At 40.3% G+C, this 17032-nt stretch overlaps 1 protein-coding gene across 1 annotated transcript in view; it reads right to left on the minus strand.

The window, feature by feature from the left end:
- TEK (TEK receptor tyrosine kinase) overlaps positions 1-17032 on the minus strand; it is a 767861-nt gene that overhangs the window by 525952 nt on the left and 224877 nt on the right. The window contains exon 2 of the mRNA XM_044061437.1: positions 5145-5459. Within this exon, the coding sequence (XP_043917372.1) occupies positions 5145-5459 (315 nt within the window). The remainder of the gene's footprint in view (positions 1-5144; positions 5460-17032) is intronic.

The raw sequence follows: 17032 nt of genomic DNA on the forward strand, positions 1-17032 counted from the left end.
ACAGGAGAGGACTATGCTAAGTGGAGGAAGGTGCAGTGTGTTGTGGTACTGCCAAAGATGCAGCAGCTGGCATATAGCTTTCACCCATAGTAAAGAATATGCACTGCAGTAAATGTGGTGCATTCAAACTTACAGCCAGACTGTGCTTACCCATGTATTGGCTGGCCATAAGGTGCATCAGACATAGGCAACCCAAGTAACAAAGTACAAAGGGCAGTGCACAGTTATCAGCATTTATACAGGTGGGGGAGGAGCATAAATAGACAATGTCTTCTACAGGAAAATGTGTGGGTGCTACAGAAATGGAAAAAAAAGTGTTGTACAGTGTGGATCTGAAGTGGGAGTACAGGGGACTATTGTAATTACTCTGTGAAGGGACATTGGTCATGTGTGTGTGTGTGTGTGTGTGTGTGTGTGTGTGTGTGCGTGTGCGTGCGTGTGCGTGTGCGTGTGTGTGTGTGTGTGTGTGTGTGTGTGTGTGTGTGTGTGTGTGTGTGTGTGTGTGTGTGTGTGTGTGTGTGTGTGTGTGTGTGTGTGTGTGTGTGTGTGTGTGTGTGTGTGTGTATGTGTGTGTGTGTGTGTGTGTGTGTGTGTGTGTGTGTGTGTGCATGCATATGGGTATGGTGGGACACAGCCTCAGCAGGCGTTGCAGCATTGTACCCACCTCATTGGGACAGGTCCAGGGAATGCATGAAAGATGTGCAGGCATCCTCTGCATAATCCTGTCCACTGAAGCTACCTCTCCTAGGAGTCTCACAGGTAGTAGCATGGCCATGGCTAGAGGTAGTTGTGTAGTATGACTGTGAGTAATGTCCTCTACCAGAAGTAGCACTGTCATGGCACCACAGTCCAGGATGTCCTCTTTTACCCATATGCAATTATCAATCATAAGTAAACCTGGGTGTGTCTGAAACTAGAGCTGCCTAGAACTTGAAATTCATGCACAAATATCAGATCTGTGAATGAGTATATGGTTAAGACACTGCTGGTTTCTATAATAATTACCAATAATGCACCTCTGTGGAGGTCTGTTATTGTCAGTATGACAACCTGTAATGGTAGGTTTTGGTGAGTATTCAGATGAAACACTAATTCAGAGGCTGAAACTGCGACTATATTGAAACTAGCTTAACAGCACTTGTTTCCTTTTGGGGCTATTTTAGTGGCCTTGGCAATTTTTGACTTGTAACAGACTAGTAGTCTGGACTAGGGGCTGGGGCAACGTGGAACCAAAACATTTTTACCCTCATATGTTTACATCAAATGGAGTCAGGTTCATAAATTGATGCCACTTTTGCAGAGTACAACTTCAGAGAAACTATTTTACTGAAAACACTACCAGTGAACCTCAGAGTAATTTTTTGTTTTTTGACAGGAGGCAAGCCACTGTGCACCCCTCAAGTTGGGGGGAGGGCAGCCCAGTGAACTTAAATATACCTAATTCAAAGTCACACAAAAGTGAAGAAAAGGAAATCCTATCCTGTGGCTGAAAGTGTTTTCAACAGAACATTTTAACTGAAATGACCTTCAGTTTGTTAGCCCTTGTAATCACTGAGCAATTTAGAGACATGCAAATCAACAGATAATGAAGTCTTTTCTTACTGTGGCTAATGTGTATCTGAATCACTGGTTTCTGCAATCATGCTAAAAAGTCCTTTTTGCTGCAGCCTTACCATTTGTGGACAAGCCTATTACTGAATCCTGAACTATTTTTTATGCACAGTGAAAATGCTGGACACAGTAACACACAGAACAGTGTAGCCCAGTGGATGGACACAGCAGATCTGTAAGCTAACAAGAACAACTGTGAGTAAGCTTTGGAAAATGTCAGGATTTTCTGTAATACTACATGGAGTGGTATCTGGGGTCAGCTATATTTTGGGCAAGTCAGAATGCATTGCTCGTTTAAATAGTTTGTTTAAATTCACATAGCTTACCGTTCTTAGTGCTTGCAGTGTAATACGAACTTGGGTAAGATTTTTAACATTTCATTTATTTGCAGCAATGCAAAGCAATCAGCTTATCACACCTTTCTATTTTTAATCTTATATTTAACTACAAGTTCCTCCACATTTATGTGAGAAACAAAACTTCTCCACATATTTACAATATATTTTGGACTTGTTGGTTTTCATGCATCTATAGCATTTTGTTTTGTTGATTTCAAAACTAAACATATGAGGTGAAGGTTTTCATATAGCAGGAGTTTGTTGTTCCATCTTTCACTGTATCCACCCATTTTGATCATTTGTTTCCTGTTTACCTCCTTCTTCTTCTATGCAGTGTGCATGACATTTTGGGAAACTTTCAGAATGTTACAAGCAACTCTGTAGGGTCATATAACCACATCAGTTGCTATCCTGGATCTGTACATATACCAATTTTTTTTCCCATAATCTTTGAATTTTGTTATGTTCCATATTCCTTTCTATCAAATTATCTAGAACTAACCAACTGCATAGTTAAAATATGAACAATATCAGAATGTGCTACAGTAAATTAGTGGGAAATGTAATGCTTTATATCTACAGGCTTCCTCTGTGAACCCTGAGATAACCAATTTACATAGATATTTTTGAATGACCCTTTACTTTTTAAGATTACTCCCCTCATATCTCTTTCATGTGCAAAGCTACTAATAAGAATATTGGCGTGTCTGTAAAATAAATATATTATCAAATGAAGACACTCTTCTTAATATGCCTAGTACATAGATACTTAATACTGTTACATTTGTCTTCTCTTAGAACCACTCATGTTATCTTAGCTAAATGGGATCAATTTCATTACAATAGTTTGTATTTACACTCCTTTCCGTTGCCTGTTCAGCATCAGCTTCTAGAATATTTCTTAACGTGGCTGTCTTTTTTTAGAAGGTTACTGCTTTGCTGTACATCGATTAGCTGTCAGTCTTATGTCTTAATTCATATTTACTGTATCCACTACCTCAGTCTTCCAAACACCCCATCAGACTCCTTTACTTACATATTCGGGTAATTCTTGTTTTATCCAGCTATATATTCCAACTTTTTTAACCACTCTGCCACTGACCATCAGCTACCTCTAGCTCCTTCCTCATTCACTGGGTCTTCCAGACCCAACTTATCGTTCACCAGGCTCAACCACTTTCACATCTGTGGCCAGTGACCAGCTCGAGGACACTGGTGCACCATCTTATTACAGCCGGAGAGTGTGCCCCAACACCCACCAGCCACAGCAGCCTTGTGAGCTCCACAATTACACCAGAGACACGTGGCTGAATGTGTGTATGTGCAGACTCCCAACCAAGCATTGTACTGCTTTCAGCATGGAGTTCACCAGGCTCTTCACACTGCAACTGCCTAGGCCTCCTCCATCACCCTACCACTGGTGAGCTGACACTAGCTACTAACTCCCATCCTCCCCCATCTGGATCCTCCAATTCCAGTGCTACATCTCAAACACAGGTCATCTGGGGCACACTAAGGCATTATCACTTTGTACCACATGACTGGATAAACTGTAAGCTCCATTTTGATGACCGACTGTATGCATTCCCTTCTGGATTGACAATGTGGGAATGTTCATAACCTAGTTCATTAAAATACATACTTTTCTTAAGTCATATATTTGTTTTGCAAACTATAGCATACATATTCTATTATGATATTATGGTAATATGGTCTATGGAGGTCACTAGAAAATTTACATATTCTTCTTTATGTGATATATGAAAGCAGAATTTATGGGATGATTTCCATAACAGCAGATAACCTTCTTCTAGTAGTCATTGATTTAATGAAATACTGCTTTCCTTGCAATCGCAGGTTTTTGCCCAGTACAGTCACTCATTTTTTGTGTTCTACACATCCATTAACTTGTAGTTCAAGTTCCAGTTTTAATGTATACTTTCTTTAATTTTGAAGACATACTGCAGCATGTTTGGCCTGGAGATGCCAGACCTCAGACATGGCATATTAATAGTCAATTTCCTCCAGGCACTTATTAAAGAAAAATGAGATTTGCCTTAATAGACCCTTATCACTCATCACTAAGGGCTTTTCATCCAGAAAAAGGAGGTCATTTTCCCACTGTACTCATCCCTCATTAGACCCATTATAGAGTATAATGCCCCATTTGGTATGTACCTCACAAGACATCTGCAACAGCTGGAAAGGCCACAGAAATACCTCGCTAAAAGAATCACAGGCCTAAAGCAGATGCCATATGCTGACCGTCTAAAAAAACTCCAGCTATACTCTGTGGCATATCGTCTACTCAGAGGTGATCTCTGCTTAACATACAAGGCCATGTCAAACCCTGAGCTGTTGGACATGCTCCACTTGAAGACATCCCAATCCCTCAGAGCCACATGCTCCAGGGATCTAAACCTTATCATCACAATGAACAAAACATGCTGGAGGGATAGGTTCCTGACCCAGAGACTCCCCATACTCTGGAATAGACTGCCCATACATGTAAAGCAGAGTGCCTCATTGGCCCTCTTCAAAAGGAACCTTGATGATTGGATGGGAGATAGGAAATTCACCCCCGGGGATCATGTCAGTCATCCTGCTAGACAGGGGCCCAGAGAAGTAAATATTGTGGGAAGAAATTTCCAGGGAATTATTATGGCTAGGCTTGCATAGGCCTTAGGGCCGATAGCCTAGTACCAACCTATGAACCTATGAACCTTAGTCCAAATACAAGACACCCATATTAGATGCTTGTGACTCAAGTGGATAGAATGGTGCACCCCTAACTTTGCTCACCTCTGCAAGTCTGAAGGGCATAGTCCTCCCAGGAAAACTGCTGGTGGAGGCCAGAGGCCAAACAAAATAATGTGGCAGCATTTAAAGAGGTATGGCAGATGTGATGCAGATGTATTCTGGTATTACTAGATATTGTGCCCTCCAGAATAGTGCAATTGAATGATATTACAGAAGAGAAGATATTACTGACCACTCTAACAATTAAGTTCCGTTTCCCAAGGAGATGGGTAATTCACCTATTGAACATACACTTCTGGGATAAGCTGCTAAGAAAAATAGGGAAGAGACATAACAGCTGTCATGATATGCATGAGGATCGATGTGACTCAAGTACAAAGGTAATGCAAGCATAAAAATGAACAGATTTATTAAATAAATCCTAAAACAAAATACCTTGCTGAGATATCCTCAATAAATATATTCGTGTGACTTTGTCTTTCATTCGTCCCTCACAGTAGTAAACACCAGAATGGGCTTCATTTTTGGTTTCACTGTTCCACAGCATTTTCTTAGCACAACCTCTTTTATCATCTTCACTCACTTCTACAGGATAATCTGGCTGGGTAGTCAAAGATGATGAGGCTATTGATTCAAGGTGTTGGGATCTTCCAATTGATATTGAGTCTAGAGTGTTCCACTCAGAAGTGGTACAGATAAGTGAGGTCTCTGTGCTTATTAAAGTCAGATCCATCACTGCTCCTGATAAGCCTACAGAAAAAAAAAAAACATTTTTTGAGCATATTTACATTTTGTGCATCTTTAGAAACAAATGGTGCATGCTTGACTACATGTTTTTACCCATGTCAGCAACATTTTTTTAGACTGCATACTATGCACATCTTGGTACAAGTGATACGTGGCTCTACACATGTTTTTGTCTGTCTCGGCTACAGCTGTTTGCTATGGTTAAGTTGGATGAGATCAATCATCTAAACTGACCTTACATGTCAAAGGCAGTTACTTTATGATAATACTTTCATTTCCTACTTCAGTATCTTGAAAGTAATATGCTATGGGAAGAAGCATTTTTTTCTTGAACCTACCATTTTGTGGTTTACACATGTAAAAGACTGGCTTTCTTAAGGAAAGAGCCAAAAAAACCCATCATCATCATCATCTTTTTCATCAAAGCTACCAAAACAAGTCACTCCAAATACTCATATGGCAGTAGCTCACCACACACTTGTTTGCTGCCACTTACTCTAAATGGCAAGTGCCTTAACTCCCACTAGCTCGATCCTACTTAAATAACTAGCCCGCTGACCATCCAAGCCTACTAAACTGCACAGCCTTACCTGAGCCCTAAATCTTATCCTAAAACTTCCATCCAGTCCTTAACCCTAACCAAAGCATTCCCTTTATTCTTCTTAATTCTAATTATGGGTATTGCTCCCTAAACCTAAAATGCCATTCCTCCCTCCCTAAACCTAAACTGCTTGATCAATCCTTAAACTTAAAATTCCACTATCATGCTCCCTAGCCCTGGACTCCACTCCTCCTCCTCCCTAAATCTAAAACTCTCTTCTCACTCCCAAAACCTAATGTCCCTCATCATTTACTAACCCAAAACTCCCCTACCATTCCCTATCCCTAAAATTCCCACCTCCCCCTCCCTAAACCTAAACCTAAATCCCACTCTCAATCACTATCTCAACCCCTTAACCCATACACCCTTCCCCTCCCCACAACTGCTACACTTACCTAGCTTGAACTCAGCTACTGTGTTTGGAAGAGGTGCAGCATCTCAAGTATGTCCACATGGTTGTCATCTCTTGCCCAAACATGTACTCAGGTTCAAGCCCAAATGGTAGCCTGTGCAAGCTATAAGATGCCTCAGTCACTGGCTTTGAGACAGAGAGCTTCAGGCAGTTGGGACTTGGATGATCCAACAGAAACATCTGTGTACAGTATAATGTAAGTAAATAACAATGTCAGCATGCAAAATTGCAAATTATAATAGGTAAGGATTGAGAAAACAATGCAGACATTACCAGTACTTCAGAGGGAGGAAGTGTAATAAACGTACAACACACACACATACACACACACACACACACACACACACACACACACACACACACACACACACACACACACACACACACACAACACATATTTATATGGATTTTTCTCAGTTTGTCAAAATCTTACTTCATCGACTCTCAGTTCATTGACACTCAAAATATCGAAATCACGCTTCATCAAAGCAGCAGAACAAGGAAGATTTTTCCATGGTAAGTAACCAATTACCCAAAAAAAAAAAAAAACAAAACCTAAACCACACCATCCCAAACCCACCCAGGTGGTGGGGGTGCATTGCCATCCCCACCCCTCCCAATCTGGGGAGCTGTGCACCCGTACCCCCCTAACTAAATATACCAACTCCGAGATTGCACTACACTTGGGAAAAGGGCAAAGTTCACAATCTCGCACAAGTAATTTACCTTGGGAAAATGTTCGATGAAGTGCGATTTCAATATTTTGAGTGTCAATGAATTGAGATTTAATGAATTGGGATTTCGACAAAATCAGGTAGACCCACTGATATATATGTGTACATGAGCAATATGTGCAGGGTTTGAATACATGGAAGTGAAAATTAGCATTTATTAATCCCTTTTTAAGCACAACCTGGATAACTGGATGAGAAACAGAAAATTCACCCCTGGGATTCCACCTGTGTCCCTGCTGGACAGGGATTTTGGTTGCTGACTTGTCTAAACATGGGCTAAACTCTTGGCTAGGCTTATAAAGGCCTCAAGGCCAATAGCCTTTTAACTTCCTATGATCCTAGGAATCTCACTCAGTTCTATAACTCTGATTTTTACACTTGATCCTCTCTTTTACCATAATGCACTCTGGGCACTGATGAGATGCAAATGAAAGTGTAATAAATCTGTTATCTTCCTATAGACAAATTAAATGTACAGAGTTTGAATATTTCTTCATCAAATTTAATTTGCTAAAATTAATTAACAGAATGCTGGAAACTCCCACTGAGGAAAACAAAAAAAAACATAAACTCCAGTAAAAACATCACATAAAACAGGCTGCAACACATGTTTTAACTTGCTAAAATGTCTAATTATCTTCAGGTGCAGTGGAAAATATACTGTATCAAGTATAGCAAAACCTACCTCCTCATTTGTACAAAGTGGATAATGTTCATCCACTGAAACAGTAAATATTTGTATTAACTTTTTATGGGTCTGAGCATATACTATCTGTGTCTGGCTTCTCAAGAGGAATTATGTTATCCAACAAGTCACTAGATTTTTATCTGTCTCTTTCTCCACTTTCTTCAGCTTTTTTAATTTCTGCTCCTTGGGGGTACTTCAACTGTCCATGGACTATGTGCTACTGGTAATGTAGAGGGCTCTATCTGAATAGTATGAACTCTGAAAAACAATCCAGACCAGTAAATAATTTTTCAAACATATAGGTGGCACATCACTCTGTACAGGTTTACTATGAATTAACTTCTGCCAGCTGAAATGAACAAATATAGTTGGTGCTTCCATTCATCTATCTGAAAATGAATCCTGTATTTTTTAGTCTTATATTTACACATGACCATTTTTGGGGGGGGTTTGTGATGAATAAACACATCATTTAATCAACATGTGAATATTTGACCCCAAAATATATAAAACGTTGGGAAGTTGCAGATCAAAATAGCAACACCCTTGAGACCCCACACTCTAAAACTATATAGATAGATAAATGGATAGATAGATATTGATATACAGAGAGTGAGACAGAGAGAGAGAGAGAGAGAGAGAGAGAGAGCTGTATATAGATAGACATAAATATGCCAACTCAAAATTCATTCACATTCAGAGGAGAGGGAGAAAGCAATAAAAATGCACCGCTTTGTGTCAAGCCGACATTACAAGACACCAATGACCTCCAGTGATGGTGTTCAGAGCCTTGATTAACTGCCTGATGACCAGCAGTAGGTTTTACACTTTCTGACTCAATGGTTTCAAATAATGATCAGAATGCGTACACAATCTACACTTTTACACTGATAGCTTCAATTTACTTTCTTTGTAATTCAAAGATTTGAATGCGTGTACAAATTAATTTAAAGTCCACACTGCTGTTTACGTTTTGAATGTCTTTGCTCAGATTTCTGACTGACTTTCTTGTTTTGAATTCTCTTGGATACTGTCTTCTTGCACACTTAATCGTGTTTACCTTTTCCACAATTACTATGCCGCAAAACAACAAATGTTAATGGATTTCCTCTATCACCTGAATTAATTTAGTTTGAAAATTCATTTATTACATTTTACATATTTCACCACAGTAGTGGCTCTTGCTGCAAATTCTGTATATATCATTAATCATGGCACCCTTCTTTTTCATCTTGTTTATTATTACATATCATGAAGGACTTTTCACCCATGTTTCTCATGCTTTTTATGCATCAGGCAGCTTTCACAGCTCATGCTCACTCTGTTTTTACATATTAAATCTGTTTGTGTGTATGTTTGAAAAAGTAATGTTTGATGAAAGCACTCACAATCTAATAAAAACAACTTGATACCGAAAGAAGCTTGCCTTATTCCTCTAGAAAGAAGACCTAGTAGACAGAGAAACTACTAATGCATCTGCTCAGATTGCCTAATAGTAGTTTGATCATGTAAAAGATTAGGTCTCTAATATTACTTGCTTGTTAGCCCTGAGCCTCATTACAGATGGTCAGGTAGTATGGCCTAATTTGTTTCACCCATGTGGGTCCTTTCACCTTGCTTGTGGATGTCATCTTGAGGATTTAGAAGTTTCAATGCACAATACCGTTGTCCTACAATTTTGGGTTTATTTCACATAGAAATGTATAATTCTAAATGTTTGCCTTCTAACATTGAAGTAAACTAACATTACAGTTGAATGATGTGTTGAGGATATTTACCTTTTTTAGTTTGATATAATAAATGTATCTGTGTTCTAATTTTGGTTATTTTATTTTTGGTGTCTTGTATTCGATATTTTTTTTAATTTGGCCATTACTAGCCACAGAACATACTGACAGAGAGAGAGAAAGAGACACACACACACACACACAGACACACAGACACACTCACACACAGACACACACGCACGCATGCACACACATGCACACGCACACACAGCTGCACGCCTTAATGTAATGGTGAACAACCAGAGTAGTTTCAGTGGCTGAATGTTCCCTCTCATCCTGTCTTCATGAGGTAGGCATGCATTAGTGGCTTGAGGTACAGTGCTGAGATTCAGTCTGTCACACCCTCAGTAAATGACCCTTCTGCTTACAGCAGAAGTATGCAGTCTTCTTTTCACATTGCTGGGTCACACTGTAGATCACAAACATTATTACAACATAGTAATCTGGTAGCATGCAAAATGCCTTGCATAATCAGTAGTATCTAGTAATTCTATCTGAAGTGTCGAATTATGCTAGGTATACTCTGGCAGCTGTTGAGATTCTGTGAAGATACAGAGGTGTATCAGGTGTTCCACTATAGCACTGAACTTCACGAAGTAGCAGGCAAGCAGATGTTTAAACATTCAGACTGAACTAACTGCTACAGTGCGTTGCTCCTCTGTATGGATTAATGTAGCCCTATGGTGTAAGAAAGGATATTCTTTATTATTTCTACCATGTGCTTTATATACTCTTGTGCATTTGTGTCGTTTTAATCAATAATGTTTCCCTCCCACATCCCAAAGACATGCTGCAGGTGAATTGGACACTCTAAATTGGTACTAGGTGTGAGTGTGTGTGTCTTTATGCCTTCTGTGGAAGGTTAGGCACCAGGCTGGCAACTCAGCACCATAAAACTCCACTGTCAATAGTTCTGCAGAGCATTGTTCCTCTGTGGTGACCCCTAATGGGAAGAGCCAAAAGGAGAAGTTCTTTTCCTATGCAATTTATTGTTTTTTTAATGTAGTTCTTTCAGTTTCCCTTTTTCGTTTCTCTCGCTTTTCTTATTTATTGCACATTTTTTTTCCTTGTTAGACTTATCTACACAAGTGCATGTGAGTGGCATTTATTTGATTTCTGTTTATAGTGTTTTGGCAAAACTGTGTGGACTTGCATTGTGTAAGTCAAGTGGGTGTTTTCGCTATTCCTCAAAATAGCTAACAGTGCAGCTGGTATATAAAAATTAGGGGGAATGGGATGCTAAAGACCTTACTGCTACGGGGTACAGGGGGTTATCCCCATATAGTTCAATTTACACTTCCTGATGTCAAAAAAATTAATGAAGTTTGATTTGTTTTTCAAGGACTCAAAAGAAAAGAAAGCTCATTATTATTTCTGCTGGGTGAGAATTTTAGATTATTTATTGTTTTTTAATATAGAGCTAATTGTTTATTTATTTATTTGTTAATTTATGTCTAATTGGCACAGTAGAGTGGTAGTTAGCACAGCTGTCTTACAACATGACCTGATTTCATTTTATTTATTTATTTATTTATTTATTTTACATTTGTTGACCAGCTAGTCCAACTGGATACACGTCCATTTTCAGCTGAGGCCTGGGGAGAAAAGCTCCAAACTTACAACAGATAAAGACAAGCAAGTTACAGTATATGCACAAACATATTGTATTAACATACAGGTTACAGTCTCACATTTCAAGCCTATGAAGAATGCAGTTTATATTCAGAAGTATATATACAAATATGTTACAGTTTCTCTTATCAAACCTATTGGTGCAGCTATATACAGAGTATCTGCAAAGATGTTTCAGTGTAGCTCTTTCAGTTTCCCTTTTTTCATTTCTCTCGCTTTTCTTATTTATGGCACATTTTTTCCTGGTTAGACTTATCTATGCAAGTGTGGATCACTAACTAAACCTAACTGTGGAACCTGTATATAGTGTTCATGATCTCATATTTCTTGTTGAATTTCATAATTCATTTCATAAGGCCTTCTATGGCTACATCAGAAACCTAAATGGCAATGCTCAGGTCTGTTCTGAGCTGGTACAAAATGGAACAAAATACACTGACCATTCTGACATTGCCAACATTTTGGCTGACAGGTTCAGTGCAAATTCCCCCCCACACACACACCTGCAGGGCCTATTACCATTCCAGGGGATTGTGTAAGTCCAATTATTACTGATACATTGGTTAACAAGGCTCTGTCTAAAGCTACAAACATTGCCTCCATGGGGCCAGATGGTGTCCCAGGCTGTGTTATATGCTAGCTCCAAAAGGAATTAACCCCGCATCTTAATACCCTGTTCAGTCTCAGCCTCTACACAGGATATGTGCCCATAGAATGGCGCACGGCAACGGTGGTCCCGCTACACAAGGGTGGGGCCACAACTGACCCTGGGAACTACCGACCAATAAGCCTGACCAGTCTGATCTGTAAGGCTATGGAGCAAATCATTATGGAACTCATAAATGGAGAGATTGGGAACCTCCAGTCGCTGGACCCCACACAGTTCAGCTTCGTCAAGGGCAGATCATGCCTCCTGAACCTGGTGGATTTCTTTGAGACAGTTACTCAGGCTATAGATAAGGGAAAGGAGGTACACACGGCTTACCTTGACCTTGCTAAAGCATTTGACACCATTCCCCATTCAGGTATTATTGATACGCTCACCAGCCTGGGCATAAACCCTTACATCACAAGATGGATCGCAAATGGCTCTCACACAGATCACATAAAGTAAGAGTAGTGGGATCTATGTCCAAATCCAGACCAGTAACTAGTGGTGTGCCTCAGGGCTCTGTCCTGGGGCCCCTCCTGTTTGGCATATACTTCTCAGAAGTATAGGCAAGCACAGAAGGGCTGTGGCTGACTAAGTTTGCGGACGACTGCAAACTGGGTGCTATAATAGAGTCTCCGGCTGACATGAAGATCCTCCAGAAGGGCCTAAATGAGACTGATGCGTGGTGTCAAAGCCATGGTCACAAGCTAAATGCAAAAAAATGCGTAGTAATCCCGTTTTGAAAAAACAGAGTACCCGCAAACTACAACATAGGAGGTAATGCCCTGAAATCTGAAGAAGAAATAAGGGATCCAGGGACCCAAGTAGATAGTCAGCTTTCCTTTGATAACCATATTGCCAAAGTGGTTAGAAAATCCTTCTATGTGACCCATCTAATCACGAAAGGGTTCACATCAAGATCTAAGGATGTAATGGTGTCCCTCTACTCTTCCCTCATCAGACCCATTATTGAGTACAACTCACCAATTGGAATGTACCTGGCTAGACATCTCCAGCAGCTGGAGAGACCACAGAGGTACCTAACCAAGAGGATTACTGGCCTCAAACAGTTGCCCTATGCAGCACGTTTGAAAAAGCTAAGACTGTTCTCTGTTGCATACCGCTTTCTCAGAGGCGATCTCTGTCTAACGTACACAGCCATGTCCAACCCAGAATTGTTGAACATGCTCCATCTTAGCAAAACCAAATCTACTCGAGCTACATGCTCTAGGGATAGAAATCTCAACACAATAATGAATAGAACATGCTGAAGGGATAGATTCCCCTCGCAGAGACTTCCCTTACTATGGAACAGGGTCCCGATCTACACAAGACAGAGCCCCTCACTATCACTCTTCAAGAGAAACCTTGATGAGTGGATGGATAACAGAAAGTTCACACCGGGGATCACACCAACAGCACTACTAGATAGGGACCAAGGGTACTAGCTGCTAGTACAAGGATCTAGGGAACTACTAAAGGGGCGGTGAATACCACACAACATGGCTGGGCTAATATATGCCTTCGGGCAGATAGCCCAGTACCAACCTATGAACCTATGAACCTATGAACCTATAAACTTCAAAAACATGCTGGAAGGTTGGCTGGTTATTCTAAATTTTCCCTCAGTGTGTGTGTGTGTGTGTGTGTGTGTGTGTGTGTGTGTGTGTGTGTGTGTGTGTGTGTGTGTGTGTGTGTGTGTCTGTGTGTGTATGAGTGTGTGTGTGTGTATGGTATGTATGTGAGCATGAGTGCGTGCATCTGTGCAAATGTGGATGTGCAAACCTCTATACCATGCTGTGGACTGGTATCCTGAATGGCAATGGTTCCAGCCTTGTTTCTATAATTTTTTTTTTTGGGAGGATAAGCTTCAGCTCCCCAGACCTAAAATGGGTAAAGTAAGTTTGAAAACTTGAATTTATGCATCCATTTATTTATGTTTAGGAGGGTATACACTTGTTTTTTTCTTTTTGATTGTTATTTCTCTCTTCTCTAAAGTTATTTTGGTGCTTAGGTTTATGGTCATCATATGTTTTATTTCCTTCCCATTAAAGTGGCTCTGTATGACTTTATTAGTGACTTTAGAGTATTATGTATTTTATTACTGTAAATGTGTTAATTCATAAGGGTCGTGGTGCAGTTCAGTGAGACGTGTTTAATAGAATTTTACTCATTGTCTGCACTTTGGTAACAGGACATTTGGGAAAACAAAATTTAGATGAATTCTGAGATTCAGTAAATCAGCTAAATTTTCAATCTGAGGATGGTGGATCCCTGTGAAGGGGATTTCTCCTTTCACTGAGTTGCAGTGAACCCAAACTGATTATACTAAAATGTCCCCTTCCACCAGAAAACTGATTATTTTGAAACTTTCTTGAACTGACCTTTGCCCAATTTTTTTGTTCCTTTGCCCATTGAAGAATGTTAAATTTGACCAAATACCCTAGACACATATATTTCTTTAAATTAATTTAATCAGAAAATAACATATTCCATCAGGAAATAACATATTCATAGTTTCATAGTTTCATAGTTTAGTACTAGGCGATCTGCCCTGGGGCATTTATAAGCCTAGCCATAGTGATGTAATGGTACAAAAGTGTACAGAATAGATTTAGAATACTGTGCCTCTGTCTAGTAGTGACACAGTGAAGACCCCCTTACATAATAGAATTAGTATACTGTGCCTCTGTCTAGTAGTGACACAGAGATGACCCCCGGGGTAAACCTACAATCTCCCATCCACTCGTCAAGATTTCTCTTGAAGAGAGTCAGTGAGGGGCTCTGCCTAACATGAACTGGGATTCTGTTCCAGAGTATGGGAAGCCACTGAGTTATGAATCTGTCCCTCCAGCATGTCCTATTCATATTTGTGCTGAGGTTTAAATCTTTAGCTTTCATGGTTCTGATGGATTTGGATTTTTTGAGGTGGAGCATGTCCATCAATTCCTGATTGGACATGGCCTTGTACGTCAGGTACAGATCACCTCTGAGTAGGCGGTATGCTACTGAATAGAGCTGGAGTTTCTTTAGTCTGGCAGCATATGACATATGTTGGAGACCCTTGATCCTCTTGGTGAGGTACTTTTGGGATCTCTCCAGCTGTTGCAAGTGCCGGGTGAGGTACATACCAAATGGGGCATTGTACTCAATCATGGGCCTGATAAGGGAGGAGTATAGGGGTACAATGACCTCCTTTGATCTGGATGTGAATCCCTTCATGATAAGGTGGGCAAGGTAGAAAGTCTTTCTAACCACTTTGGCAACGTGGGTGTCAAATGAGAGGTCAGTATCGACTTTTGTCCCCAGGTCTCTGATTACTTTTTCCATACTCAGTGGGTTACTGTCTATGTGATAATTTGTGGGTACTTTGTTTTTCCCAAAGGGGATGACTATACATTTTTTGGCATTTAGTTTAAGGCCATGACTCCGGCACCAGTTGTCCGTTTCAGTGAGGCCTTTCTGTAGGATGTATGCGTCAGCTGGTGTATCGACTATGGTGCCTAGTTTGCAGTCATCTGCAAACTTTGTCAGCCACAACCCTCCCATGTTTGCTTTCACATCTGAGAAATAAATGCCGAACAAGAGGGGTCCCAGGACAGAGCCCTGTGGGACACCACTTGTGACTGGCTTTGAGTCTGACATGGCTCCAGCAATTTTGACTTTATGGGTTCTATCCTTCAGCCAGTTTGCAACCCATCTTGTGACGTATGGATTTACATTTAAGCTGTTGAGCTTGTCTATGATGCCTGAGTGGAGTGTTGTGTCGAAGGCTTAAGCCTAGTCCAGGTAGGCTGTATGGACTGCTTTGCCCTCATCAATGGCTCTAGTGACTATTTCGAAAATGTCAACCAGGTTCAAAAGGCAGGATATGCCCTTTACAAAGCCGAACTGGGTGGGATCATGATGCCATGAGGCCAGGGTACATTATATTAGTGGAGGGATTGCCTGTTCACACAAAAAATATAGTTTTATACTTTTTGACTATTTCAGTGTAGTGCTGCTTCAGATTATCATTTTCAATGAAACTGAATTGTTTTTCAATTTAAATCATATAAATCAGATAATTTTCTATTTTCTGCTGACTAGGATAAGTATAGTCAACAAGTTTCTATAGAAAGAAGTCACCATTAACTCTCAGCATTGCCCAGATCAAAAATGATGGTTGCAAAATCAGGGCTGCTCTGGAGCTCAGTCATGTTGACTGATGTTTGGCACATGTCCGTCAATAGTCTTTGACCATTAATGGCACTGTTTCCACGGGACAGTTAATGCGCACTTTACTGTAATCATCTAAATGATAAAAATAAGAAAATTAGTTTGGAGTTATGGCTTAAAGTAGTATTGACACCACTCAGCATATCTCTTTTATTATATCTTATTAATGATATGAGATGCAATAAAAAATACTATCGTACAAATGCAAAATGGTTCTTCTACAAGTGCTCAGAAACCACTTTCATAAACCCAGCGACTGCAGTATCGTGTAGCGCATGCAGGCTGCTGCTCACACGTAAACTTAAAATATGAGTTCAGGCAAGCTGCTACTGCACTTTAACTGAGAACATTATTTAAGGGAAGTGTGGCAGCCATTCAAGGTGTGGGGTGGGATTGGTGTCTGTGTAGATTAGGGCAGTGATCAGGAAGGAGATTTATGTTTATGGAGTGGGAAGGGAGTTTAGGTTTAGAGAATGATCTGGGACTTTGGGTTTATGAAGATGATTGGAGTTTTAGGTTTAGTTAGTGATCCGGGCCTTAACGTTTAGGGAGGTGGAGTGACATGTTAGGTTTAAGGTGTGACTGGGTATTTTAGGTTTAGGGAGGGGGATGGAGTTTATGGTTATGGAAAGATGACTCAAATTAAGAACTGGGAGGGTTTAAGGTTATTGTTATTGCTCTGGTAGGTCTATACAGCTTCATAGGGTCAGGTGTTGGGTAGGGCAAGTAGTTAAGTAAGATCAGGCTTGTGGGAGTTAGTGCTCTTGCCTTTTAAAACAAGTGGTAGTAGCAAGTGTGTTGTGTGATACCTGCAGATGACCACATGCTGTAGATCCATGCACAGCAGTAGCG

Source organism: Protopterus annectens, chromosome 2.part0 (genome assembly GCF_019279795.1).
Source record: "Protopterus annectens isolate FY-2018-M chromosome 2.part0, PAN1.0, whole genome shotgun sequence".
NCBI classification, from domain to species: Eukaryota; Metazoa; Chordata; order Ceratodontiformes; family Protopteridae; genus Protopterus; species Protopterus annectens.